Genomic DNA, 27,891 nt, shown 5'->3' on the forward strand with positions numbered 1-27,891 from the left:
ATAAAACACTATGACAAGGTAATGTTTAACTTATATATATTTATATATTTTATTTATTACATGTAATATCTCATACATGGAGTGGTATTTTCTATAATGTCTAAATTCTAAATCAAAATACATATCTGATATGACTTAATGTATAATTAGCATAAAACAAACAATATAATTCACATTCTCAAGGATTAAAGATTAAATAAAAATAAAAATGATTGCACATCCATCAATTAGGTGGCGATATGCACTAAGCATGTAAACAACTAATGAACAAAAGAAGAAGAAAGAAACAGCTTGGCGCACTTTTTCTTATCGTCCTGTTTCTATAGTGACTCGTCGATTCGTCGCTCTGTTGAGAATGTCTTGTGTCTTAACCAGGAACATACTCTGAGTTGAATGAACTTACTCCCGGACGCGTTTTTGGAACCGCATACCTCGAGTAAGCAAGGTTTGGGGTTAATCAACCGAGAGTTCAGGGTTTAGTTCACGGTAAGTTAACCCTGCTTTCTGGAATACACCTCAGGTGTTTCACTATTCCCGCTATGTTTTCTCCGCCCCTCTTGTTATCCCTGTTAACGTTTTCTCCCTCACCTGCATCCTGTCTTGCGCTGATTATCTTCCCTTTATCATGCCCTTGTGTTTGCTGTCTTGTGTCAGTCCGTAAGCGTTGTTAAAGTAAGCTTTCTCGTTGCTAGCCATAGTGTGTTGACTCCGTTTTTGTATTTTTTCCTCTGTCTAGTCGATCTGCTGTTCCTGCTTTTTTTTTTTTTTTTTTTGTTCCCTGCCTTGCCTCTCGTTACTCAGTAGCCCACATCTACCAGGCGGCTGACTTACCTTTGCATTGCCTACGGACTCTGGCTACGGCTTTCCAGCGCTGATCCGCCACCTGTTCCCCGCTGCTGTGTGGCTGTCGCCGTAGAAATCACCAAGCTGGCCTTTCTTGCAGAGTGCTGACTGTCTCGTGCTCCGGCTGATTAAGTCCTCTGAGTTTTATTAATAAACGTGTCATTTATTCAACCGCAGTTGGATCCTGTTCCTTTCCTGACAGTTCTGGGATTAATAAAACTTTCCTGGCAAACCAAAAACAAACCATAAAAACTAACGTTCTGGGAACCAAAAACTAACGTTCTGAGAACGTTCTGGGAACCAAACACTAACATTCAGAAAACATTCTGGGAACCAAAAACTAACGTTCTGAGAACGTTCTGGGAACCAAAAACTAACGTTCTGAGAACGTTCTGGGAACCAAACACTAACATTCAGAAAACATTCTGGGAACCAAAAACTAACGTTCTGAGAACGTTCTGGGAACCAAAAACTAACGTTCTGAGAACGTTCTGGGAACCAAAACCTAACGTTCTGAGAACATTCTAGGAACCAAACACTAACATTCAGAAAACATTCTGGGAACCAAAAACTAACGTTCTGGGAACCAAAAACTAACATTCTGAGAACGTTAAGAAAACTTTCCTGGCTAACCAAAAGCAAACCATAAAAAATAATGTTCTGGGAACCAAAAACTAACGTTCTGAGAACATTCTAGGAACCAAACACTAACATTCAGAAAACATTCTGGGAACCAAAAACTAACGTTCTGGGAACCAAAAACTAACGTTCTGAGAACGTTAAGAAAACTTTCCTGGCTAACCAAAAACAAACCATAAAAAATAACGTTCTGGGAACCAAAAACTAACGTTCTGAGAACATTCTGGGAACCAAAAACTAACGTTCTGAGAACGTTCTAGGAACCAAACACTAACATTCAGAAAACATTCTGGGAACCAAAAACTAACGTTCTGAGAACGTTAAGAAAACTTTCCTGGCTAACCAAAAACAAATCATAAAAAAGTAACGTTCTGGGAACCAAAAACTAACGTTCTGAGAACGTTCTGGGAACCAAAAACTAACGTTCTGAGAACGTTCTAGGAACCAAACACTAACATTCAGAAAACATTCTGGGAACCAAAAACTAACGTTCTGGGAACCAAAAACGAACGTTCTGAGAACGTTAAGAAAACTTTCCTGGCAAATCAAAAACAAACCATAAAAAATAACGTTCTGGGAACCAAAAACTAACGTTCTGAGAACATTCTAGGGTGGTGTTGGCGCAGTGGATAAGACACATGCCATTGGTGTGAGAGACCCGGGTTCGAATCCACTGTGAGACACCAATGTGTCCCTTAGCAAGACACTTCCCACGTAGGAGGGGACGTTCTCGCGACCTTGTGCAACGTTCCCTAAAAGTTATCTAAAGGTAACGAAAGTTCCGAACCTTTACAGAACATTAGGGACGTTCTTGGAACGTCCTCTTTTGGTTATGAAAGTGCTGCAGTTCAAGGTTCCTTAAATGACTTTAGGGGGACGTTCTATTTGGGGCATTTTATGGTCACATAGCAAACGTTACAGAGAGGACATTTGAGACGTTAACAGAACGTTCTCGCATGGTCCTCTGTTGGTCATATAATAACGTTCCCAAAGTGACTTTAGGGGAACGTTCCATACTGGTTGTTATATGGTCATGAAACAACGTTACAAAGAGGACATTCGGGACGTGAACAGAACGTTCCCATACGGTTCTCTGTTGGTCATATAATAACGTTCCCGTTATTACTTTAGGGGGACGTTCGATATTGGTTATTATATGGTCACACAAAAACGTTACAAAGAGGACATTCGGGATGTTAACAGAACGTTCTCGCATGGTCCTCTGTTGGTCATATAATAACGTTCCCAATGTGGTTATTATATGGTCACACAACAACGTTAAAAATATGACAAATTAATGAACGCAAAGATGTATTAAATCTACATCTAATTAATGAAAATATTAAATAATAATACAATAAGTATTAAACTTATTTGTTAAATAATAACACTAACATGCTAGCCATTTTATTAGGTCCTCTCTGCTAATTTTGTGGGTTAGGATTTGATATGTGTTACTTCAAAATAAAAACTATGGCTTTTACTCTACAGATCTAAAATCCTTGATGTGTCCATAAATCCCTTATTAACAAATAGACATACAAAACAATACAATGTCATAGATCAAGGCAACGTGAAAATAAGCGATGCATAAGTGATGCAGTTCAATTTTTCACCACATTTACATTGGAAAATTGTGGAGTTTTGTGGAGCTCTGACACTGTTTCATAGCACCCGCTTCGAAGTCGTGCGTTAATTTTGAATTTATTAAGCGCACTTTACAACTTACGACACATTTACCATTTATTATTTTCTATATAAATGTCTATATAGCCTACTGTACATTTCTATACAAATATTAAAAATGAATATTTTGGTGAGGCACTGCCACACCCGCGGCTGACTGTATTCAGAAGGGAGAGCTGCAGCCCAATTCAACTGTAAGCCACTGCTGCTGGTGCATCGTCCTTTCTTTATGTGCGGAGTGGGGAGCGCGCGCACTGCAGGGCATGGAAGCGGCCATGCAGTCGCTTGCATTTTTTTCCTGTCAACAGTATAAACAACTTAAAATACTCAATTTTTGGTCATAAGAATAATACATTATTTAAAGCTTTTATTTGTGTAAACTCACAATATCAAGAAAACTTTAGCAAAATAAACCACCACAAAAAGGACTGTTTTAAATCTGCTATGAATATGAAGTTTGCAGATTGTTGTAGGCTATTGTACTGTATCTTCTATAAAGATGAATATTACATTTCGTTAATTTAAAAAGCACGTTAATGTTGTATAAATAAATAAACTTTTGTTCTGTTAGATGTGTTCTGGCTAGTTTTTGTCAGGCGCGGATATATGGGTGGGCCTGGGTGGGCAGATTGACTGGTGGCCCACCCAATCAGATTAATAAAAACAATTAATTTTTTTAATTTTAATAATAACAAATTAATAAATAATTTAATTTTAATAGTTTCATGAGGACATTTAAGTAAAGTAGCTACGAAAAATAGCTACAAAATAAAAATATTATGTCGGCATATCACGTGTCAGTCCAGTGATGCTATCATGCAACACAGCTGGTTCTCTTGTGAATTTGTTTTCTGCACGGGCCGGCCACACGCTCTCCGTGCGCGCACTGACTTAAAAGTGGCGTAACACCACTGTTACACTGTTACACTGTGAAACACACATACTCCGTGTGCAGTGCGTCACTGATCCAGACTGTAGGCTACCACAAACACATACTCACTATTTGTATTTCAAATCCAGAAGTTATCAGAAACTTTTATTAAAAAAGTAAAAAAAAGGGTTGTCAGCATTGCGATTCTCTTTGTACATATACACTCTTTAATAGACGTTTTAACACAATTTAAACAACGTATTCAGCGCTACTTATATATATTTATATATTAAGTTGCTCAAACAAGTGGTAAAATATTTAACCATGTAGTACTTCGCAAAATCGCAAACATTTCAAATCTTAAAATTGACAAAAACAGCCGACTAACATGCCTTTTCTTTTGCATTTAAGTTTTAATACAATAAATATTGCATGTCACAAAGAAATAGTTTTTTCACCTCCACCATGAATGAGACGAGAGTTGTTCATTATGTCGCCTTGTTGAAGTAAATTTTATTTTTCCTTGCTTTACCCTGGTCCTAAAGTAAAAAAAGATGACTGTGTAAAAGTATAAATAAATTAAATGCATTTATGGTGAGATTACTACATTTTATTTAATTAAACGCATTTATGGTGAGATAATTATATTTTCATGTCAATCTGTGTTCATTTTGACCACGAACCATGCACCGTCAGCCTGTCACTTTAATTCAGCGCGTGCAGCACATCAGAAATAGACTCGGTGCGGAAACGATCTCTGCACTGCACCGCACATGGAACGGATCGCCGGACCGCATCCGCGCGCAGTGTGAAAGCTCTATAATACAGAGCCCGGGAATCAGGTGTATAAGATTAAAAAACCCGAGGCCCCTCTGTATATTCACCAGGCCCACCTATTAATGACGTTCTGTATCCGCCACTGGTTTTTGTATGTTGTATAATTATAATAGGCCTATATGTATCTAGGTAATGAAAAAAAATAAAATAATAATAAATAAATAAATATATAAATATATATATACATACAAAAGGAAAGCAGCTGCTTGAACCTCATTCTGGGAGAAGACTTATTTATTTATTTTTTACCATGAAGAAAAAAATCAATCGGATGAGTCAGGTTCTACACATCTGAGAAGAAAAAACAGGTAAGACGTTTATAATCTTATACATTACAATAATGAACGATTATTCATGAGAAATGTTCGCCTATCTATAAGACGAATAAAACACGACAATTTTACAACCGGGAAATATGACCTATTGGGTTTATTTGCAATTAAACATTTTTAAATAAATTGTAAAAATAATACTAAATTACAATTATTATAATATGAATTATTTATTAGTAAATAATACTAAATTATATGTATATATATTAATTTATACTCATTTAATTTATATATTTGAATTCTAATGTATTATTTATGGATAACAGGCGCTGCTAAGTATAACACACCGTTGCCATGAAAAACAAAGTGTTGCTATGGACGCAGGTATCTAGACGGAAATGGCTATTTTCTTTATTATTTTCTTTATTATTATTTTTCACATTATCCATTACATAATATAACGAAATTATTAGTATTATAACGCAATATATCATTATATAAATATACATATTTTTTTTATAAAATAAAAAACGTTTAACACCTATATAGGTCACAAATTCTAAATCTGGCAGCGGGTATATAAGCTGGGGTCTGTGACCATCGCGCTCACACACAGCGTACTCACACCTCACTCACTCAGTGGACATCCCAACTGGACATCCCAACTGTCAGTTTCTCTGAGGTAATTCTTCTAATTAACCATTCTATTTAAATTAAAAACACAAAACAAAATGACATATAATGTACGTTACATGATATAAATAATAATAATATGGAATTATAAGGACAGTAACGTTAGCTTTTGAGCGAAATTTTCTCATGGTAAAACGGCCGTTTCCACAAGAAATTGAATAAATTGTCATAAAATTGACGGACTTTCTTTTCCAGTAATAAATGTACCACATTTACTCAGACAAACTGTTTTTCCGTCTTTTTCTTTAACTTTATACCACTGGTCCGCACTGTCATCGCCGTTATTTGTCGTTAAATACCGTTATGTTTACGTGACGTCATTTGGTCTAAAGAAGTAGCTTATCCTTTTCAGATAAGCTCATTAATTTTTTAGGGTCTGTCATGTTAACATTAGCTACTTTAAAATAAATTATGAATACAATTAATATCATTATTGTAAATTATACTTTATTTGAAATTTAACGCGCCTTCTCACAGGCTTGGCTGTGAGCGTGCGCGCGTCCCTCAACCTCCGCACAAGCGCGACGGTGCCGCCATCACAGTGGGCGCGAGACCCCATTTCGCGCAAATGTGTGCACGGCATTTTTTGTAACTTTGCACGAAACTCCGCTTCTAGAGGTGCACGACTTTGAGCTTATTCTGGCCAAACAGCCAGCACCCAGTTTGCGCTTGCATTTAAAAAAAGAGCCTAGAAATAAGCAGAAAAAAAGAAGAAATAAGCCTTTTTGGTGAAAATAAAGGTCCATGTTTAACAAAACATAACAAAACCAGAACAAACTATAAATACATAAATACAAAACACACAAACAAAATAAAATAAAAATAAAATAATAATAATAATAATAATTATAGTAATAATTATAGAAATTACAATTTAATGCACAACCGGTTAGGCAATTCACAATTCAGGCATTGTATCTAATATCATCTGTATCCTTTGAAGTAACAAGTGTAAATAAAATTGTCCCACGTCGACGTATATGTGATTTCAATTCACTTTGTCTCTTTTCTGTGCTTTCCAGACCCTGCCCTACAGACAGATTACCATGATGTCATCTCAGAAGGTAGGCTTGTTTTGCAAAAAAGGTTTTCAAATTTACAGCATATTGCTGACATGCCAGAAAAGGGATCGATTTCACAGCAATGTGATAAGTTCAATGTTATATCAAGATGTTTTTCACCTTATAATGTGGCGTGAAAGATCACTGTATTTGCCTAAAAATTTACGATCTTTAGGTTTTTTACTTAAATAACATGCGTGTACACATTTGCAGAGAAAAAAACACATAGCTGTGTCACACAACTGGATGCCTGCAGAAGCTAGGAAAAGAGAATACAAACGACTATGGCAGAGGGTACAACGGAAAAAGAGAAATGTGCACATTAACGCAGCTGGTCCTAGTACTGTGCTAAACAATGAAGCACACAATCCCAGGGACACTATGCCAATCTGGAACCCAGGCCTAAAAAATGCAATGACTGGAGAATCTAATAGTGACAGCGATGAAATGTCGTTTGTCAATACTGACATCAGTGCAGTCACATCACTACAACATACAATGGCAGAAGACACAGAGAATATGGTTCTTGAATATTCCAGTAGTGACATGGATGGAGAGTTTTTTCAGAATACTGCCAACATTGATATGCCCACTGAAAATTTAGAAGAGGAGTTAAAGAGGTGGATCAATGAATATAATATCAAGCACAATGCTGCAGAAAAACTGCTCAAAATTCTCAGGAATCACGGGCATAAACACCTGCCATCTACTACTAAAACATTATTAAAAACGGATCCTGTTGAAAGCCAAATGGTGTCTGGTGTGGAATGCATTAAATTAGGAGTGACTGAACAATTAATCATGTGCTTGAATCGGTATCCCTACAATTATGCAAAAGACATCACTGAGCTTGAGATTTCCCTCAATGTAGATGGACTGCCACTCTTTAAGAGCACTGGTAAATCTTTCTGGCCTGTACTCTGCACAGTACATCTAAAACCAGCAAGCACATTTCCTTTGACCATTGCCCTCACTGAGGCCAAGCCCAAATCACTGGACTTCATTAAAGTCATATCAGATGAACTGAAAATGATTCTAATGAATGGCTTTGCATGGGGAGAAACAACACTCAATGTAAGATTGAGATGCATTACCTGTGATGCACCAGCAAAAGCCATGCTGAAGTGCATCAAACAATTCTCAGGTTACTATGGCTGTGACAAATGCACCCAAAAAGGCAACTGGGAGGGGCGCATCACTTACCAACAAGTGCATGACCTCACTTTGAGGAACGATGTCTCATTTAGAGAGCAACACCAACCAGAACATCATCACGAAAATGCTGTGTCCCCTTTCAGCAATCTCCAAATTGACATGATCAAGTCTTTCCCTGCTGACTACATGCACCAGTGCTGCCTGGGAGTGATGAGAAAAATGCTCCTACTATGGTCACAGGGCAAGTCGGGGCAACGACTATCGCCGGCTCAGCTGAGGGAGGTCAATCAGAGGCTAAGGAACTTGAGAAATGACATACCCCATATTTTTGCCAGGAAGCCACGCAGTCTGGAGGAATTGGAGAGGTGGAAGGCCACTGAATTCAGGCAGTTTATGCTCTACACTGGCAAAGTTGTTCTCCGGGGAATCCTGCCAGAAACCCTATACAGTCATTTCATGGCCTTTAGTGTGGCTTTGTGTATACTAGTGTCTCCACATTTAACACAAACCCACAATGTGTATGCCCATGAACTCCTCACATATTTTGTAGAACAAGGCCGGCACATATATGGGAAAGAATTCCTAGTGTACAATGTGCACTCACTGCTTCACCTCACTGCTGATGCCACCACATATGGATCATTAGACAAATGCAGTGCCTTTGCGTTTGAGAGCTACATGCACCAGCTGAAGAAGATGGTTAGATCAGGAAACCATGTTCTAGTCCAAGCAGCAAAACGGCTCCAAGAACGTTCACAGATTCCTATACAAACAAGTGAAGAGAAACCAATACAATTGAAACATCCTAATAATGTTTACATTGTTAGCCCAACATCCTGCTGTGAAGTTCTGGAGAGGACCAACTCCGGAAAGCTCTTATGTAGAGTATTCTCGCACTTAACGTCGTACCTTTACGAGCCATGTGACTCGATGATCTATGGAGCCTATGTATGTGGTCCATCAAAGATGGAGATCCTGGACAAGGCAAACTTGCAAGGAAGGGCAATGATCCTTGAGGATGGGCATGGCCGCAAAGTTGTCTTTTCTCTCCTTCATGACCTTGATTAATGAAATATGGAAATATGTACATAGTTAGTATTATTTTTTTTTCTGTCATTGCTTTAATGTCTTAACTTAGATTTCATATACTGAATATTGACCGTCTTTTCTAAGGAGTGTCTGTTCTTCTGTTTGTAATGTAGGTTGGATTTTACATAGTTATTTTTGAACAAGAAAATGCAATTGCTGTGGCGCCTGCATTATGGGTAGAGGAGGTGAATGGGGTAAGGGTACATGCGCACACACACACACACACACACACACACACACACACGTAATACCGGAAATAACATATTCCCTGAAATGTTTTAGGTTCTGATTTGCTACTGGCCCCGTAGAAACGCTGCTGCCATGGCAAAGGCCTCCCAAAGGCCAGATAAGGAGCTCTGGAAGCGGCACAAAATAAGAATACTCTCCGAGACCGGTGAGAAAACTGAATAAATATATAGTCATATGAAAGTACACTGCCTTTACACAGTAAAATGATTACAAAAACTAAAAAGACAACTCAAATTTACTCTGTCCTTAGACAACTATAAGACAGCCAGAGAACGAGCCAAAAAAGCTGTAGAAAGTTCAAACGTGGGCACAGAAGAAGAGGTGCTAAAAGAGCGGAAAAAAAAAGTACCATCAAAATACTGGACCGAGAGTGAAGGTAAACATATGCGATTGCTTTTTGTCATGCATTAGTCCACTGTTTATGTATAAAAATCATGCCATGATTACAGAGAAAACTACTCTATAAAACTAAACTATATATAAACTGTTTCATCCTGAATGAATAGGAGAATGTGAGATTCCTACCAAAAAAAGGAGAAAAATGTCAACATCCTCTCAGAAGCCATCAAGCCTCCCAAAGCCTCCAAGTTGTAAGTAACAGATTTAACTTTTGGTGTAATTTCTTGTGTTGTGTTGATTTGATGGTGGTGCGTCAGCGTCAATTAGTGAACAGGCAAAATAAGTGCATTGCCAGCTGACGGGAAGAAGCTATTTTGTGTGAAATACAGTACAAACAAATTTCTAATGGAAATCCTATTTTAAAAATGTTTTGAATTTGGTTGGAGTGTCTTATATTGTGTGAGTTGCAGGTTGGTATTTTTTGTCATGGCATTTTGTGTAAAAGTACTCAACTCCCCTGAACTTCGTTTATCGCATGCTTTCAATGTCTGTTTTTAGACAAACCACCTACTGACATCACAGCTCACTCACCTGAGGAAGATGAGCCATCCCTTCCAAATCTTTCAGCTAATAATACTTTTCATGGTATGCATTTTTAATGTTGATATTCTATTCATTTGTTAAGATAAATGGTTTTTTTTTTAATCTTCAATAAATTAAGATTATGGCTGCATTTTCTAATCTCAATCTCTGTTACCTTAAATTATACATTCATCTCTGTAAAGCTGCTTTTAAACAATCTGCATCGTTAAAAGTGCTATATAAATGAAGATGACTTGACTTACTATCCAAATTAGACCAGCTATTGCATCTGGCAATACAGTCATGCCAATGTCTATATTTTATTTCTTGAAGTACCACACATATGCCTGAATACTAAGCAAATAACTAAATGTCAAGATGAACCCCCCCTTCCATCATCATCATCTCACCCATCTAAATTTTTCAGATTTCCAGCATCTCATCGAACAATCTGAGCAGCGGATGCTCCTCGCAATTGAGAGAATGTCAACAGATATTTCCAATTCTATTGAGCGTCTGATCCAGGCTATTCAACAGAATCGTCCTGGTCCGGCAACCATCACAACACCACCACAGGAGACCATTGAGAGGCCCTGCAAAACATTGCAGGAGCTGCAAGCTTTCCTATTAAAACTTGAGGGCCCAGAAGGGAAAAAAAGGATGGTATGTTGATATAGCACAGGGGTCAGTAACCTTTTTGTCACAAAAGTGACATTTTTAAGTTCAAAATGTAGATCTGTGTGCATGTAGGCTAAATTATCAGAATTAAATACACCTCTCGCATTTGCTTGTGTGTCAGCAGTTACCCTGCTCCATGTGGCATTGCAATACTAACATTTGCTTTATTTATCTTTATATGTTGCATAGATACAGTTTTTGAGCCTGATGGGAGGTAGCAACATTGGAGACGCTGTGAGGAGAATCCTTCGGAAAATAGCCACCAATGAGGCCTGGTCAAATTACAGCCTGAAAGGCCGAAAAGGAAAACTGACCTTCATTGGGACAGCCCTCCACCATATTGTTTTAAGTATGCTTTTCAAAACTTCTCTCTTCTTTTCACTTCATCATGCAACTTTTTAAAGAGCAAATGATAAACAGAAAAATGTCTGTACTTACCCTGTACCTTCGAATAATTTGTTTTCTCGTTTTTGACTTCTAAACGGAAAAAAAACAAGTAAAAAAAAAAAAAAATCATTTTATTCAGCAAGGATGCATTAAATTGGCCAGAAAAGAGAGTTAAGATTTACATTTCAAATAAATGCTGCTTTTTTTTCTTTCATTCATCAAATAACCCTGAAAAACACAAAAATGTGAAGAAGCACAACTGTTTTCATCACTAATAATCATAAATGTTTCATATGGTTTTAGTTTTACTTATTCACTTATTCATATTGCTCATAAAGTGTACTTTTGGATGTCAAAACTTTATTAAAATAAACTAAACAAATAAATGTAAATGTAAATATGAGAATTTAAAAAATAAGAAAATAACAGATGCATTGTGATATAGGTGACAAAATATTGTGAGAAAATATGAATATGAAGTTATTTAATGAGCTTCCTCACTTAACCAGTTATCTGTGCTTCCTCAGCAATGAAGTTCCACATTTCCGAACACGAAAATGCATGCAGCAAATAAGCCGTTCACAATATTTTCTTCAGTTAACTCCAAATTTCTCCCACATATTGGACTTGATTTTTGATGACGTATTGTCGACAACTTTACAAACTCCTCCACTAGCTATTCTTTTCTTAAACTCCTCAGAATCCATCTCGACGACTGCAAGCAGATCGCGCGCGCGGTTATGATGAATTTTTAAAAGTGGAAGTATAGTTAACGTTATAGATTCCTGGGACGGTGTGGCGCGTGGACACAAATAAACTGATATGGATTTTAAATTGTTTTATTAAAAATTATTTTATCAACTTGAAATACAGGCATATTTTTGTAGATGTGTTCCTAAAAATATGCATTACGTTTGCATGTGATTGTCTTAAACCCATGTTTCCCCCGTGTCCGACCCGACCTGCACCCGTATCCAAAACAGGTGGATATTTTTCATCCGTTTGAGCAAAAACCTACAGGTACCCGAACCCGTGCAGGACTCTAGCTGTAAACTACACCATATAGGCCTATGCTTATATTTAATTTCACGAAAACACAAAAACATTTGCAATATTACAAATACAAATTATTGTAGACTATCACAAGACCCATTTATGAATTAGTTAATTAGTTTTTCCGATTACAAAATCAAGTCGTTATTTTAGTAGCATGGAAAAAACAATAGGATTATAAATTAATATCTCACTTACATATACAGTTTTCCACGAGTGAATTCAGTGAAATCCAGATTGTGTCTGTCTCTGTCTGAGGTGAGCGGCACTGGCGTGAACGCGGCAAAAACTCCCGCAAACCAGCAGTTTTTTTTCTTAACTCTTATCTAAACTCATATGATTGGTTATTGCATCATGAGCTCATCAGATTCATGTCTGATTGTTTATAATGCTCAACGCTTAAATAAAAATTCATATTTTGCATGTCATAACTGCCTACTGTAATATGGCGTAACACTTTTAATTTATTTTCACATTTTATGTCAATAGTGATAATCGTCATATATTTATTTAGATTATTTTAACCCCCTTGTAGAATATGCATTTGTATCCATTTTGGAGGGAGCAGGGCAATTGCGTCATCAGCAATATTATTTCCACATCGCGCCGTTCCCCGGTGCTGTCCGAGGCGATGGTGCTGAAACGGTTGATCAGTTCTTATTATAGAATCAATTATTCTCTCGTGCAGGGCTGCTTCACTGCGTTATGTGAAAAAGCGGTGTTCTTTATGAAAGTACTACAGAAATAGTTGAAATCGCATCTATTAGGACTAATGGGATATTATAACAAATATAAAATAAAAATATAAAATAATCCAAACTATAAAAATACCTATAATAGCCTAGTCTACATATTTAAAAATGTATAACAATAACGTCATAATAATGGTCCATTTTAAGTGTTTAAGTGTCTCTTTTTTCAATTTTTGTTCGGTGGAGCTGTGACTATTGTTCTTGTAAAAACTTTTCAGCATAGTTTTGAGCCCTGAGACTTTTCACATTTATTTTGTTACATTTTTTTTTCTCTTCTAGGTGCTTGTGCCAAACAATTTCCGAAACACACAGAAAAGGAAATTGATACATGTATAGGGGAAACCCTCAAACATGCACCTCACCGTGCCAAGTTGGTCGCAACACCTGTAAGTTGTTTTATTCAATGAGAGCTCTCTCTCTCTCTCTATTCTCTAGAATAACATAACTGTTTTGATTTATTTACTTAGTACCGGTACTTATAAACAAAGTGGAGTTAAAAGTAATTAAAAAGTCGTTGAAGTGATTGGTAAATATAATGTTTAATTTTTTCAGGCAGCGGAAGAAGAACTTCGGGCACCTCCTGAGGATGGAGACAGTGACTGATACACATATACACACACACACACACACACACACACAGTATATATTTAATATAAATTATTGTTTTTGTTATTTGTTGTTCACCATTTACGCAACATAAAATGAATATAAATATGTGTTCTTGTTGTTATTACTGTTTCCTAATATTTGTGTGTGTGTATAATATATATATATAATTTATGTAATATATAATTTATTTATAATCTGTTTTTGTTCACACAAAATAAATGACTGATTTTATCTTTGAATGTGTTAAACGTGCATGCTTATTCCTGTTTAAAGTTCTGAAAGAACAAGTGTTTTTTGCAGTAAAATTCTAGTTTGGTTCCCTACAGGTCCTTGAGACCAGTGGGGACGTTCTGAAAACGTTCACATAACGTCCTGAATGTTCTGTGAAGGTCCTCAAAATAACGTCCCCCGACCCTTTAAAGAACTCCACATCATGACCGTCTACGAACGTTCCCGGAACGTTACTAGGCGACGTCCTTGACACCAGTGGGGACGTTCTGAGAACGTTCTGGGAACATCACATTTGCAAATATAACATGGTCCCCTAAACGTTCCGATAACGTCCTGAATGTTCTGTGAAGGTCCGCAAAATAACGTCCCCCGACCCTTTAAAGAACTCCACATCATGACCGTCTCCGAACGTTCCCGCAACGTTACTAGGCGACGTCCTTGACACCAGTGGGGACGTTCTGAGAACGTCCTGGGAACGTAGCATTTCTAGCTGGGTTAACCCCTAGTTGCTCCAGAGGCGTGCGACCTCTGCCATATATAGCAATTGTAAGTCGCTTTGGATAAAAAAAGCATCAGCTAAAATGTAAAATGTAATTCTAGGAACCAAACACTAACATTCAGAAAACATTCTGGGAACCAAAAACTAACGTTCTGGGAACCAAAAACTAACGTTCTGAGAACGTTAAGAAAACTTTCCTGGCTAACCAAAAACAAACCATAAAAAATAACGTTCTGGGAACCAAAAACTAACGTTCTGAGAACGTTCTAGGAACCAAACACTAACATTCAGAAAACATTCTGGGAACCAAAAATTAACGTTCTGGGAACCAAAAACTAACGTTCTGAGAACGTTAAGAAAACTTTCCTGGCTAACCAAAAACAAATCATAAAAAAGTAACGTTCTGGGAACTAAAAACTAACGTTCTGAGAACGTTAAGAAAACTTTCCTGGCTAACCAAAAACAAACCATAAAAAATAACGTTCTGGAAACCAAAAAATAACGTTCTGAGAACATTCTAGGAACCAAACACTAACATTCAGAAAACATTCTGGGAACCAAAAACTAACGTTCTGGGAACCAAAAACTAACGTTCTGAGAACGTTAAGAAAACTTTCCTGGCTTTTTCATAGAATTCTATTTTCATAGAATTCTGAAATTATCGTACATTAAGGGATTTTTTTCATTATTGATCGTACATCGTACAGAGGTAAAAATTATCGTACAAATACGATAATTATCGTACATCTGGCAACACTGGAACGCACAGGCCATAGTGTGACATCCATGTAAATGTAGATGACGTCAAGGGTTTTTTTTTTATTAAAGAAGATAGCCTTCATTTGTATGTAGGCCAAGGCAATTTATATATTTACAATACTTACTTAAATATAATTAATAGTATTTTATTGCATTTGTATTAGTTGTTTGAAGAGTAAAAAAAAATTGGTCGGTCTTAACGCAAATTTACAATCGGCATGTCAGTCGGACTAAAAGCAAAAAAAAAAAAAAATTACGTCGGTGCTAAATTGACAGGGTCGGTTGGGTTACGGCAAACACGATTATTTTTAAGGATGGCCTAGGGGTATTTTTAGACGTGGAAAAAGTATTCGATATGGTTTGGAAAGAGGGACTTCTAATTGAATTGGATAATATGGATATTGGAGGAAGAATGTTTAACTGGTTTCATAGTTTTCTTTTAGATAGATCTATTCAAGTTAGGGTAGGACCTTCATTTTCCAAGTCTCTGTTTGCAGATGACGGAGCTCTGTGGAAGAGGGGTGAGAATGTTCAATATGTGGTTAAAAGTATGCAGAATGCAATTAAGGAAGTAGAAAAATGTACAGATAAATGGGTATTTTGTTTATCAGTGTCGAAAACACAGGTAATTTGTTTTTCAAAAAAGAGAGAAAGTCCTAATATTAGATTAAAGCTATATGGTAAACCTTTAGAACAAGTGAATGTGATAAGATATTTGAGGGTATGGTTTGATTAAAAACTGACATTTGTAATTTATATATAAGATAAATGCAAAAAAAGTCTTAAATATATTAAGATGTTTAGCGGGGTAGATTGGGGTGCCAGACGTCATTCATTAGGAAAAAAAATTTTTGCATTAGGTCAACTATCGATTATGGATGTATAGCATATGGGTCAGCATCGAAAAGTTTGCTGCAGAAAGTTGAAATGATACAGTCATGAGCATTACGAAAATGTTGCGGAGCGATTAGATCTTCTCCTATTCCTGCCTTACAGGTAGAAATGAGAGAGCTGCAGCTTGATATTAGAAGAGTAAAGTTGATGTTGACTTATTGGATTTCTGTAAAGGGACATGATGAAACTCATCCAATTAAAAAAGTATTGGGAAAATGCTGGGAACATAAGTCAGACAAGTTTAGAAGTTTTGGAAGGATAGCAGAAGAAGAAGCCCAGTCATGCGGAATAATGAATCTAGAAATGAGCCCCGAAGTAGTAGTGTCACCCATTTCACCTTGGTTATTTCCTTTACCATTAGTAGACTTTAATTTGCAAAAATAAAAATATAAAAATAGAGTACTAGCAAAAGATGTTATGGTTAAATTGTATCTAGAACAGCATTACAAGTCCGCAATCTAAATTTTTAATGATGGTTCCAAAAATCTCGAGACAGGACGAGCTGTATCAACAGCTGTATCATCTTATCAAATCAAAATTGGAAAAAGGGTTACTGATCAAGTAGGAGTTTACACTACAGAGATGGTAGTAATATTATTAGCTATCAGGTGGATGGAGGATACTTGGCCAATGAATGCTGTGTTCAGACTCATTCTCTGCATTAGCAAGTCTTATCAGTGGAAGATCTTCAAGACAAGATATTTTGTATGAAATTCTTTTATGTATATATAGAGTGAGTAAGATAGGAATTAAAATATGTTTCCTGTGGGTCCCAGCACACGTGGCAGTGGATGGCAATGAGGTTGCGGATCATGTAGCAAAACAGGTGTAGACAATCATCAGTATAGTACCAGACATGCAACTAACGGCAACTTCACCTTACACATAGCAAGAACAAATGCCGTAAAAAACACTGTTATGTTCAGAGGTATGAAGGAATGGAATAAACTACCAAAGCATATCATACTTACTAACAATGTCAATAAATTTAAATTATATGTAAAACAGCATCTATCAAAATAATACATCTGACTGTTTAGATTTATTTATTTTGTGTGTGAACGTGTAGGTATATATATAGGCGTATGTGTATGAATGTGCTTTTATATATGTGTATATTTCATGCCCGTATGAGGGTACATATGTACTTTGATATGTGTATATATGTGTATATGTATGTGTATATGTGTATGTGTATTTACCGTTTCCATTTATTTGTTGTATTTTTAATGATTTATTTTTCTTTTTGTTTATGTATATATTTTTCAGGACCCCAGGAAGAATAGCTGCAGCACGGCTGTAGCTAATGGGGATCCTTTCAAAAAAAAAAAAAGGCACTGAAATTATCACATATAGAAATTATTATTCCACTAAGCAAAGAAGAAGTTAAAGGGTTAGTTCACCCAATAATCAAAATTATGTCATTGATAACTCACCCTCATGTTGTTCCAAACCCGTGAGACCTCCGTTTATCTTCGGAACACAGTTTAAGATATTTTAGATTTAGTCTGAGAGCTCTCAGTCCCTCCACTGAAACCGTTTGTACGGTATACTGTCCATGTCCAGAAAGGTAAGAAAAACATGATCAAAGTAGTCCATGTGACATCAGAGGGTCAGTTAGAATTTTTTGAAGCATCACAAATACATTTTGGTCCAAAAATAGCAAAAACTGTGACTTTATTCATCATTTTCTTCTCTTCCGTGTCTGTTGTGAGAGGGTTCAAAACTCTGAAGTGTAGTGATATCCGGTTCGCGAACGAATCATTCGATGTAACCGGATCTTCTTGAACCAGTTCAACAAATCGAATTGAATATTTTAAAACGGTTCACGTCTCCAATAAGCATTAATCTGAAAATGACTGAGAGCTCTCGGACTAAATCTAAAATATCTTAAACTGTGTTCCGAAGATAAACGGAGGTCTCACGGATTTGGAACGACATGAGGATGAGTTATTAATGACGTAATTTTGATTATTGGGTGAACTAACCCTTTAAGGTTAAAATTAGAACAGCAATAAAAATGAGATGGCAAGAAGTTTGAAATAAGGAGGAGAGAGGTAGATATCATAATTTTGGTAGTAGAAGAGAAGATAAAATTATTACAAGACTTCGCACTGGACATACTGCTTTAAACTTTTCCCAGTATAAAATGAATAAGCATAAGTCTGGGAACTGTAGTCTGTGTGGATTACCAGAAGCAGTATATCATGCAATATTACATTGTTCTGGTTATGATAATAAAAGAGCATTTCTGTTGGAAGAATGAAAAGAAATATGGATATAAAATATTATACTTAAAACTCTGTTGAATAATGGCCTGAATCATTATAAAATATATAATGCTTTAACGACATACTTAAAAAAAAAAAGTATATCAGTTTAAAAGGATTTCGAATTTTATTTAATTCTTCCTATTCCATCCATGGTCCACATTCCAGCCCAGTAGGTGGCAGAAATGCACGTATCGTTTGTTTCCCGTCATAAAACTCCAAAAGAAGAAGAAGAAGACGACGACGACGACGACATTACATTCTCGGTCAATGTTCTCCATTGTTGTACGGGGTTTTCTACGGGTTTCAATACGCTTTGTTCGCTGTATAGGGGACTGAACCATTTAAACACGACGGTGCCCTGATGTAGTATTGAGAGCGTCTTTCTGCTTTACAGGTATCGGGTCAACTATTGTGCTTGTGGTCGAGTTCTGAAGATGGCGGCGGTGCCGAGCAGCAGTCCAGGCGCAGACGCCGAGCGGCTCCGATCGGAGGATGGATCCGGTACGGCACACACAATTCACGTAACGTTAGTCCATTATGGATTATGCATTGGAAACGAAATTCTGCTGAGTAAACTATGAATGTACCTTAGTGCCTTTTTGAGACACAGACCATTGCTGATCTTACTGTAATATATTATGAAGGCTAACTTAAATGCCATTGTATAAATATATAGAAATCATGAATTACATGATTACGTTCGTGTTATTATATTATTATTGTTATAATTGGAAATAACGTTTGACAGCAATTTCAGTCATATGCATGGTTCAAGTAAGCGGCGTCAAGGGGAGCATATGTTCTTTATTAGCACACAACTTTAGGCATCATAAACCCATTTTACTATATATATATATATGTGTGTGTGTGTGTATTGTGTATATATAAATATATATAGGTCAATTTCTTTCTTTCTTCCTTAATAGGGATTTTTGACTGTCAATTGTTACAGGATGTAACTGCTTATGGCTCGGTTTACACTCTGACGTGTATGCAGTTGTGCTCAAAATTATTCATACCCTTGGTAAATATGGTCAAAGAAGGCGGTGGAAATAAATCTGCATCGTTATTTCATTTGATCTTTTATAAAAAAAATAAAAAATAAATACAATTAAAGCTGCAAGCAGCATTTAACGGGGTTCAAGCATTTAAGGCCTCTGAGGTGGTCTCGGCCAACCTGGATGTATGGATGACACATCCAAAATGGAGAATAGGCTGACAGACAGACACATGCACTGAAATTAAATGATTAAACTAGTTCTTAAGAGTTTAGATGTCATTTTCAGGTTCACTGTAATCATAATGTGGCAAAATTTTAAAAACTGATATGTCTGTATGAACAAAATGGAAAACTTTAACTCAATGAGATTTAAAATGTTGTAACAGTGTTTTTTTATTGTTTAGGCATGAATTCATAAATCTTTTCAACAGTACCGTTTAAGTTAGCTGAATGAGCCGAATGTTAGCTGAATGTGGTTTTCCGCTGCCATCTAGTGGTTATAAATGGCAATTTCTCATACATCAATGTGTTAATCCTTTATAACTCTTAAGTGGTTTTTTTTGCCCTCTTTAATTTTGCATGCTTATTTACAATGAAATGATGCATTATTTTACAGTTTTGATAATTTGTGGGCTTTCTGTTTCTATTAATAGGCCTTTGTGTACACTATGCAAAGAACATATTATAAAATTACTGGTTTATAGTTGTCCAAATGCAATTGTTCAACATGTTTTTGATAACTATTGACCTTCAGAGTCTAGAGAATTGTACTTCAGTGGTTTTATTGATTTTTAGCTTAAACCCTTGGACAAGTTTGCCAAAGAAACTTTTTAAAATAATCTTGAATATTTAATTAACAGCTTTATTGACAACATTGGTCCCAGAGGCAAAGTTGTTCAGAATGAGGAGATCTATCATATGATATGAAGATCTAGTGTTTGTGTGAATATATATGAGCATTTTCAAACAATTTGAGGCCATTTACCATATAAATCTTGTGTTTTGAGACCTTTTCTACTGTTATAGCGCCACCTATAGTCAGATCTCCGTGAAACTTTGCATGCTTGTTAAGAGTCACCTGTTACATGTTTTCACCAAGTTTCATAAAGTTTTGAGTTTTCGTTTAGGTTTCATAGGCTTTGGGGTATGTTTGGCCACACCCCTTTTCTAAATTACCCCTTTAGAGCTAACCAAAGTACAAATTTCAACATTTTTTTTGATAATTATTGATCTAGAGAGTTGATACGATGCATGTAAACGATATACTTTCTCGTATTTTCCTATCAAAATAATGGAGTTCCTATTATTTTTTTTTTTCAGCTTTTAAGAACTGTCGGGTTTTCCAGTAGTGGGCGGAGCTTTGCGCAAACGGCAATCTCATAGGCTGGTGCTCACCTATTATCGTCCCTGTTTTGATTTCAGCAAATCAGTTCAAACGAACGCACACAACCTGATTAATATTGATGAGTCCAGTAACTCGCTAATCCTTAGTGCATTTTATAATGTGCTTATTAGTAGAATTCATATTATTATCATCTTATAAGTATTATTGGGAGTTTTTGTCATTTAAAAAAATATATACAGTATATGTGTGTATGTGTATGCCTGAAAATAAATATGCCGTGACTCCAAACCCCTTCATGTTAGAAGAAAGCCATCGTGTTTACAACTGTGACAATGAGCACTTGCCAGGATCAACTAAACGCTGGATTTTCAAAAGTATGTGAAATATTTTAAGTTTGTGGAATAGAATCGTTAAAATACATTTAAGAGTTTGTGTTATTGTGGGGACATTTCCACGCCTCTAAACATGACGCATCACAGAAAAGACATATATCTTCTTGGGGGGTCCTTGGCCATTCAAAGCGGCCAAGGTTCCCGGACCTTCTGCCATCAGTATGAGGGTCTGGCTATGCGAGACTAGGCACTATATGACTGGCTGCTTTATGTGCCCACAGAAAACCATATTTCAAAACAGCATCTTTGACAATTAAGTTCTATTTCATGTTTTATTGTGCTTCACTGATTTAAAATGTTCCCTCATTAAAGGAATTATATTTTTATAATTTTGTTTGCACTTGTTGACAGAGTCAGAGAAACACAGTCGTATGACAGCCCTGCTGGAAAGGCTCCATGGCAAACACAACTCTTCCCGGTCCTGGCAGGAGACCAGCAAAGTGGTGCGGCAGGCTATGGTAAGTGCCTCTGATGAGAAAATAAAACAACATAAATCTCTTTATAGTTTTTTGTTTATGTTGATCATTTTGTTGTTGTTATTATAATTATTATTACATGTTTATTGGCTGTTCAGGAAAAGCGTGGAGTCACTAATACAGCTGGACACCAACTGCTGCTCAACTGTTTAGAGACACTTCAAAGGGCATTAAAAGGTGAATTTGAATCAATACAGTTTGCTCTAAGATATAGTGCTTTAATAACCATTTTAATATTTTTTCCATCCTTTTGAATTCTATCTTTACATTTGTATATTTATTTTGTCATGGTATAAAACTTCTTGGTTACTATTGTAACCTCTGTTTCTTGATGGAAGGAATGCGACATTGTTTTGATGGAGTGACCATTAAGGGGTCACACTTGGAAGCACCAAATACCTCTGATACTTCAGAAAAAGGCTAATGAGAATTGGCGAGTGAAATTTGGATGCCACTCTCCCTGATATATGTGTATAAGAGGAGACTGCTTGCTCCACTGATTCAGGACAGTGACCTGGCCCTTTCATTGGGTAGTTCTGTGTTGTGGAAGGATGGACACAACGTCTTACTCCCTCCCTCATGGAATGGATGTTATAATAATCAAGTCAAGTCACCTTTATTTTTATAGTGCTTTATACAATACTGGTTGTGTAAAAAGAAGCAGCTTTACAGAGTCAAACAGAAAAATAGTTTGTCAATGATGCAGGAAGAACATAGCAGAGTATTTTTTAGCTAAAGTCAGTTCATTGGTGATTAAGTGATGTCATCATCCAGTTCAGTTCTCTTCCAATACTGTATGCAGCCTGGAATTGAACTACTGGTTTCGTCTGGTCAGAGGAGAACTGGCCCCCCAACTGAGCCTGGTTTCTCCCAAGGTTTTTTTCTCCATTCTGTCACCGATTTTCGGTTCCTTGCCGCTGTCGCCTCTGGCTTGCTTAGTTGGGGTCACTTCATCTACAGCGATATCGTTGACTTGATTGCAAATAAATGCACAGACACTATTTAACTGAACAGAGATGACATCACTGAATTCAATGATGAACTGCCTTTAACTATCATTTAGCATTATTGACACACTGTTTTCCTAATGAATGTTGTTCAGTTGCTTTGACGCAATGTATTTTGTTTAAAGCGCTATATAAATAAAAGTGACTTGACTTGACTATGTGCAATCAGTCAAGCGTCCCCAACTAAGCCAAAGGTGACAGGAACCAAAACTCCCATCAGTGACAGAAATGGAGAAAAAACCTTGGCAGAAACCCGGCTCATTCAGGGTGCAAGTTCTCTTCTGGCCAGACAAAACCAGTGTGGTGCGGTTTAATTCCAGGCTGCAACACAGGTGCAAATGCCTTGTCTGGTTCCTGTGGTCTTCTGCCGATGGTCATCGAGGTGACCAAGGTCTTTGCAAGGGATCTGTCTCTTGGGTGCATCTAGTTGACATGGTCTCTGCTGACATTTAGGGATGTAGACGTTAGGGCTGGGCGATATATCGAATATTAGCGATAATATCGGAATAATTTTGACGACGATGTACAATTTGAATATATCGGGAATATCGAATATGTCAAATTCAAGCATACTTTCCCAAAAGAACGCGCCGAATGTCCAAAAAAGGAACCTGTAACTGCTGACTGCTCTACGCCCCTCTACTACGAGAGCTTTAATGATAGCGTTTGCCAGATAACAAGAGTTTAAATCTCCGAATCAGAGCTCCACTGTTACAAGGATACATTTTCTGCCCGGTGTTTGCTTATTTTAAGCAATCTGGCAACCATGTGCACGTGCTCACTCCTCATTGCGGAAGAGCCGCCGACGATAATCTGAAAACACTAACAAGCTGGAATTGAGCGATCTAATGAAAGCGTCGTTCAGCCGGTCTGTGTTCTGTCGTGAGATCTCAACTGTATTGTTTGCATTAGTGATCGCAAAATAAATGCACTTACTCGACCGCTGATGTTTGAATAGAGAAACATAGGCTATGGCTATTTGGAATTACTATTGGGGAATTTCACTGATATGTTTACCAGTTTCCATAATATAGACCGAGAGAATGCAAAAGTCTTTGGTATTCATTTATATATATTTATATGTAAGAAATAGCTATGTGCTTCAGCAACTAGCTCCCCATCTAAGAGGGTTTTTAGTGTCAGTAGGAACATAGTTTCATGCCACAGAGCTTCTCTTAAAACCGCAGACAGTTGACAGACTTGTGTTCTTAGCTTAAAAACTTGTTAAAAAATTTAAAATAAAATACTTATCCCAGTTGCATAGTTTAAATTGTGAATTGCATGCACTAAAAAGTTGACAGAATGCACTTTCTGTAACTGTTACTTAATTTGCACTGCTTCAGTTACATATAGGCCTACATGTATTCATTTAATAAAAAGCAGTAAGTGATCTCTTGGTCTAGATTTTTTAACTGCTTAAATTAGCTGTTTAATCTAAATTGTTTTTTTTTAATGGGCAAAAGAAAATCATGTTTTATTTTTTATTATTTAAATGCAAATGAAAACATATCGAGCTATATATCGAATATCGTAAAAAATTTGACAATATCGAGATATCATTTTTTTTTTGTATATCGCCCAGCCCTAGTAGACGTCATCAGGTGCTGATCCACCATCTGGACTGGATCTGGATTTCTACGGTGACTTTGAAATATGAATGAAATAGACTAATATAAGTGTAGATGCCATTCTTCTTACAATGTAACGAGTACAACGGATGTTATGGGAAGTGTTCCCAGTTCTGGTTGACCTAATTAATGCAGCCTAACATTCCTTTAACAGATTTGAATTCTAGAAATGAGATGGTGTGTTAAGTGTATTCCAGGTTAAAGAGATGGGTCTTTAATCTAGATTTAAACGTACAGAGTGTTTCTGCCTCTTGAATAACACTAGGTAGATTGTTCCAGAGTTTGGGCACTAAATAGGAAAAGGATCTGCCACCCGCAGTTGATTTTGATAGTCTAGGTATTATCAAATTATCAAATGGCCAGAGTTTTGAGATTGCAGTGGATGTGAAGGACTATATGAGCTCACTCAAGTACTGAGAAGCTAAACCATTCAGGGCTTTATAAGTAAAAAGCTTTTTTTTTAATAAAACCTTGAGGTCATGAATTAATTAATGTTTCTATATTTGACATTGCGAGCATTGGCTATAATTTAGATATATTTTTAAGATGGAAAAAAAGCAGTTTTACAAATACTAGATACATTGTTTTTAAAGAAAAAATTGCTATCAAATAGCACATCTAGGTTCCTAACTGATGATGTGGAATTAGCAGAGCAGTCATCAAGTGTTAAAACAGTGTTTTAAAATTATTACATATGGAGGTTTTTGGTCCATTAATTAACACCTGTTTTTTTTCGGAATTTAGAAGTAGGAAATTACTAGTCATCTAGTTTTGCATTCCGTAAGTTGTGCAAATTTGTATGTTTCATCGGGCCATGAAAAAATATAGAGCTGAGTATCATCAGCATAACAATGAAAGCTAACACCATATAACTTGACTATCTCCCAACGGTAACATGTAAAGTGTGAAAAACAATGGTTCTAGTACTGAGCCTTGTGGCATCTCATCATTTACTGCTACAAATCAATAATGGTCAGATAAGTAAGATTTGAACCACGAAAATGCAATTCCACTAATGCCAATATAATTTTGTAATCTACTCAAAAGGATGTTGTGGTCAATAGTGTCAAACGCAGTGCTAAGATCCAGTAGCACTAATAGAGAAATACAACCACAACTCGGTTGATAAGAACAGGTCATTTGTAACTCTGATGAGAGCAGTCTCAATACTGTGATATGGTCTCAAATCCTGACTGGAAATCCTCACGGATACCATTTCTCTTCAAAAAACTAACATAGCTGAGAGAATACTATCTTTTCTTATATTTTGGACAGAAAAAAGGGCGATTCAAGATCATTTTGTAATTAACTAGTTCTGTGGGGTCAAGTTGTGGTTATTCAATGATAGACATAATAGCCAGTTTGAAGGTTTTTGGGACATATCCTAATGAAAAATTAATAATGGTCAGAAGAGGATCTATGACTTCTGGAACGACCTCTTTAAGGAGCTTAGATGGAATAGTCTAACATGCTCTTAGTTTAGATGATTTAACAAGTTTATACAATAGTTGCGAATGAGTGGAATTCTTCCTTGGGATCTATAGTGCACTCTAATGTGATACTGTATCTGCATGGTTACAATTTTATCTCTAATAGTATCGATCTTTGAAGTGAAGTAGTTCATAAAGTCATTACTGCTGTGCTGTTGGACAATGTCAACACCTGTTGATGTTTTATTTTTCTTTAATTTTGCCACTATATTGAATAAATACCTGGGGTAATGTTTGTTTTCTTCTAAAAGAGATGAAAATTAATCAGATCTAGCAGTTTTTAATGCTTTTCTGTAGGATCGCGTACTTTCCTGCCAGGCAATATGAAATACCTCTAGTTTTGTTTTCCTCCAGCTTGGCTCCATTTTCCAGGCTGCTCTCTTTAGAGTGTGAGTGTGCTCGTTATACCACAGTCTCAGGCTGTTTTTTCTTAATCTTCTTTAAGCGTAAATGAGCAACCGTATCTAAAATGCTAAAAAAGAGCGAGTCCTTAATTTCTGTTACATCAAGTTATTTTGAGCTATTGGATATGCTGAGGAATTAAGATAAATAAGGTAGATTACTTACAAAGTAGTCTTTTGTGGTAAAAGTGATGGTTCTACCATACTTGTAACAAGGATTAGAATTTATAGTTTTAGCTATATGATGTTTGCACAAGATTAGATAATGATCTGAGTTATCATCGCTTGGCTGCGTAATTTTAACACCCATCCAAATCAATTCCGTGTGACGGTATTAAATCTAGAGTATGATTTCCACAATGAGTAGGTCCTGACACATGTTGTCTAACCCCAATAGAGTTCAAAATGTCTGTGAATGCTGATCCTTATGCATCTTTCATTATTAACATGGTTATTAAAATTACCAACAATTAAAATTGTCTGCAGCCAGCACTAACCTGCTCATATTTATTCCAGTAATAACTCGTTTATAACAATCTTGAGGAGAAGACTAATTTAAAATAATGTAATCATCTGGATTTTAGCTAGGTTTCTGTTAAACAGAGCACATCTAAGTTATGATCTGTGATCTTTTCTTTTACAAAAAGCGCTTTTGTAGAAAGGGATCTAAATTTAAATTAAGCCAAGCTTTATAATTTGTTTATCTGTATAGCTAATAGCAGGGGCGGCTAGCAGATGGTCGGTTTAGTCTGCTTGCTGACCTGGGCCCCAGTTAGTAAAGTACAAACTCTAAGTCTATGTGCCATATTTTTAGAGAGAAGAGCGGCACCACCCTTGGAGGGATGAAGACCATCTCTTTTCAACAGGTCAGGTCTGCCCCAAAAACTTGTCCAATTGTCTATAAAACCTGTTTTTCTGTGGGCACCACTTAAGAACCTTTCACACTGCACGTTGGTCCCCGAAAATTGCCGGAACATTGACGGATTGCCTTCTGTGTGAGTACAGACATGTCCCAGGATTCATTCCAGGATCGATCCCGGGTTGTGGACCTAGTAACATTGCCGGGTTCAGTCCCGGAACGAGCTTTGTGTGAACAAAAGCCAAAAACAATGCAGTAAAGCGTGTGTCGTAGTGATGACACACGTTATTGTGCAATCGGGTGTTTTGAAGGCAGATCAATGTTTGTGACTAAAAAATATGTGCACACTGTAATGAAGCAGAGATCAGTTAGCTCCTCACTATCCACGCTAAAGCAGAGATCGTTCGCCAGCTTAAGTGAAGGTTAAGTGTAGTGTATTCGACTCGTACATTACACATTACATCCTTTTGCCACATGTCCGTACGGGACCTTTATGGGTTTTGTGTGAACGCATGCACATATTCTGGGAAATCACTGGCAGTGTGAATGAAACAAAATCTAACGATCCGGGAACAATTGCCGGGACACATTACCTGTGTACCGTATTTTCCGGACTATAAGTCGCACTTTTTTCATAGTTTGGCTGGTCCTGCCACTTATAGTCTGGTGCGACTTATTTATCAAAATTAATTTGACATGAACCGAGAGAAATGAACCAAAAGAGAAAACATTACCGTCTACAGCCGCGAGAGGGCGCTCTATACTGCCAGAGATGCTGCTCAGTGCTCCTGTAGTCTACACTGAGCAGCATAGAGCGCCCTCTGGCGGCTGTAGACGGTAAT

The 27,891-nt window shown here is 36.7% G+C and overlaps 3 protein-coding genes across 5 annotated transcripts in view; all 3 read left to right on the forward strand.

The window, feature by feature from the left end:
• Nucleotides 1-7,328: 7,328 nt before the first annotated feature.
• Nucleotides 7,329-9,530, forward strand: LOC132121019 (uncharacterized). The gene is made up of 3 exons (XM_059530215.1): nt 7,329-9,141; nt 9,260-9,340; nt 9,429-9,530. Exon 1 carries the CDS (start codon nt 7,350-7,352, stop codon nt 9,123-9,125), a length of 1,776 nt encoding a protein of 591 aa, XP_059386198.1. The 5' UTR covers nt 7,329-7,349; the 3' UTR covers nt 9,126-9,141; nt 9,260-9,340; nt 9,429-9,530.
• LOC132120904 (uncharacterized) lies at nt 9,468-13,942 on the forward strand. Its single transcript, XM_059530126.1, has 8 exons — nt 9,468-9,540; nt 9,646-9,771; nt 9,902-9,985; nt 10,293-10,379; nt 10,744-10,979; nt 11,184-11,343; nt 13,466-13,572; nt 13,739-13,942. Exons 1-8 carry the CDS (start codon nt 9,468-9,470, stop codon nt 13,787-13,789), a joined length of 924 nt encoding a protein of 307 aa, XP_059386109.1. The 3' UTR covers nt 13,790-13,942.
• Nucleotides 13,943-18,636: 4,694 nt separating this feature from the next.
• Nucleotides 18,637-27,891, forward strand: part of med1 (mediator complex subunit 1) — a 124,640-nt gene continuing 115,385 nt past the window's right edge. For 2 of the 3 annotated variants that reach the window (XM_059530664.1, XM_059530666.1), the window contains exons 1-3: nt 18,680-18,952; nt 21,540-21,646; nt 21,763-21,841. In XM_059530664.1, coding sequence (XP_059386647.1) covers nt 18,886-18,952; nt 21,540-21,646; nt 21,763-21,841 — 253 coding nt within the window. In that variant the 5' untranslated portion in view covers nt 18,680-18,885. Of the gene's footprint in view, nt 18,953-21,539; nt 21,647-21,762; nt 21,842-27,891 lie in introns of all 3 variants that reach the window. The other variant, XM_059530665.1, reaches the window with a different exon arrangement.

The sequence above is a fragment of the Carassius carassius genome, chromosome 39, assembly GCF_963082965.1.
Source record: "Carassius carassius chromosome 39, fCarCar2.1, whole genome shotgun sequence".
Classification (NCBI taxonomy): domain Eukaryota; kingdom Metazoa; phylum Chordata; class Actinopteri; order Cypriniformes; family Cyprinidae; genus Carassius; species Carassius carassius.

Excerpts from the sequence above, each read along its gene's own strand:
- LOC132121019 (XM_059530215.1), top strand. The coding sequence starts at position 7,350 with ATGTCGTTTGTCAATACTGACATCAGTGCAGTCACATCACTACAACAT.
- LOC132120904 (XM_059530126.1), top strand. The coding sequence starts at position 9,468 with ATGGCAAAGGCCTCCCAAAGGCCAGATAAGGAGCTCTGGAAGCGGCAC. Across the intron at positions 10,380-10,743 it reads AGCTAATAATACTTTTCATG|ATTTCCAGCATCTCATCGAA; the intron begins GTATGCATTTTT and ends TAAATTTTTCAG. Across the intron at positions 10,980-11,183 it reads CAGAAGGGAAAAAAAGGATG|ATACAGTTTTTGAGCCTGAT; the intron begins GTATGTTGATAT and ends TATGTTGCATAG.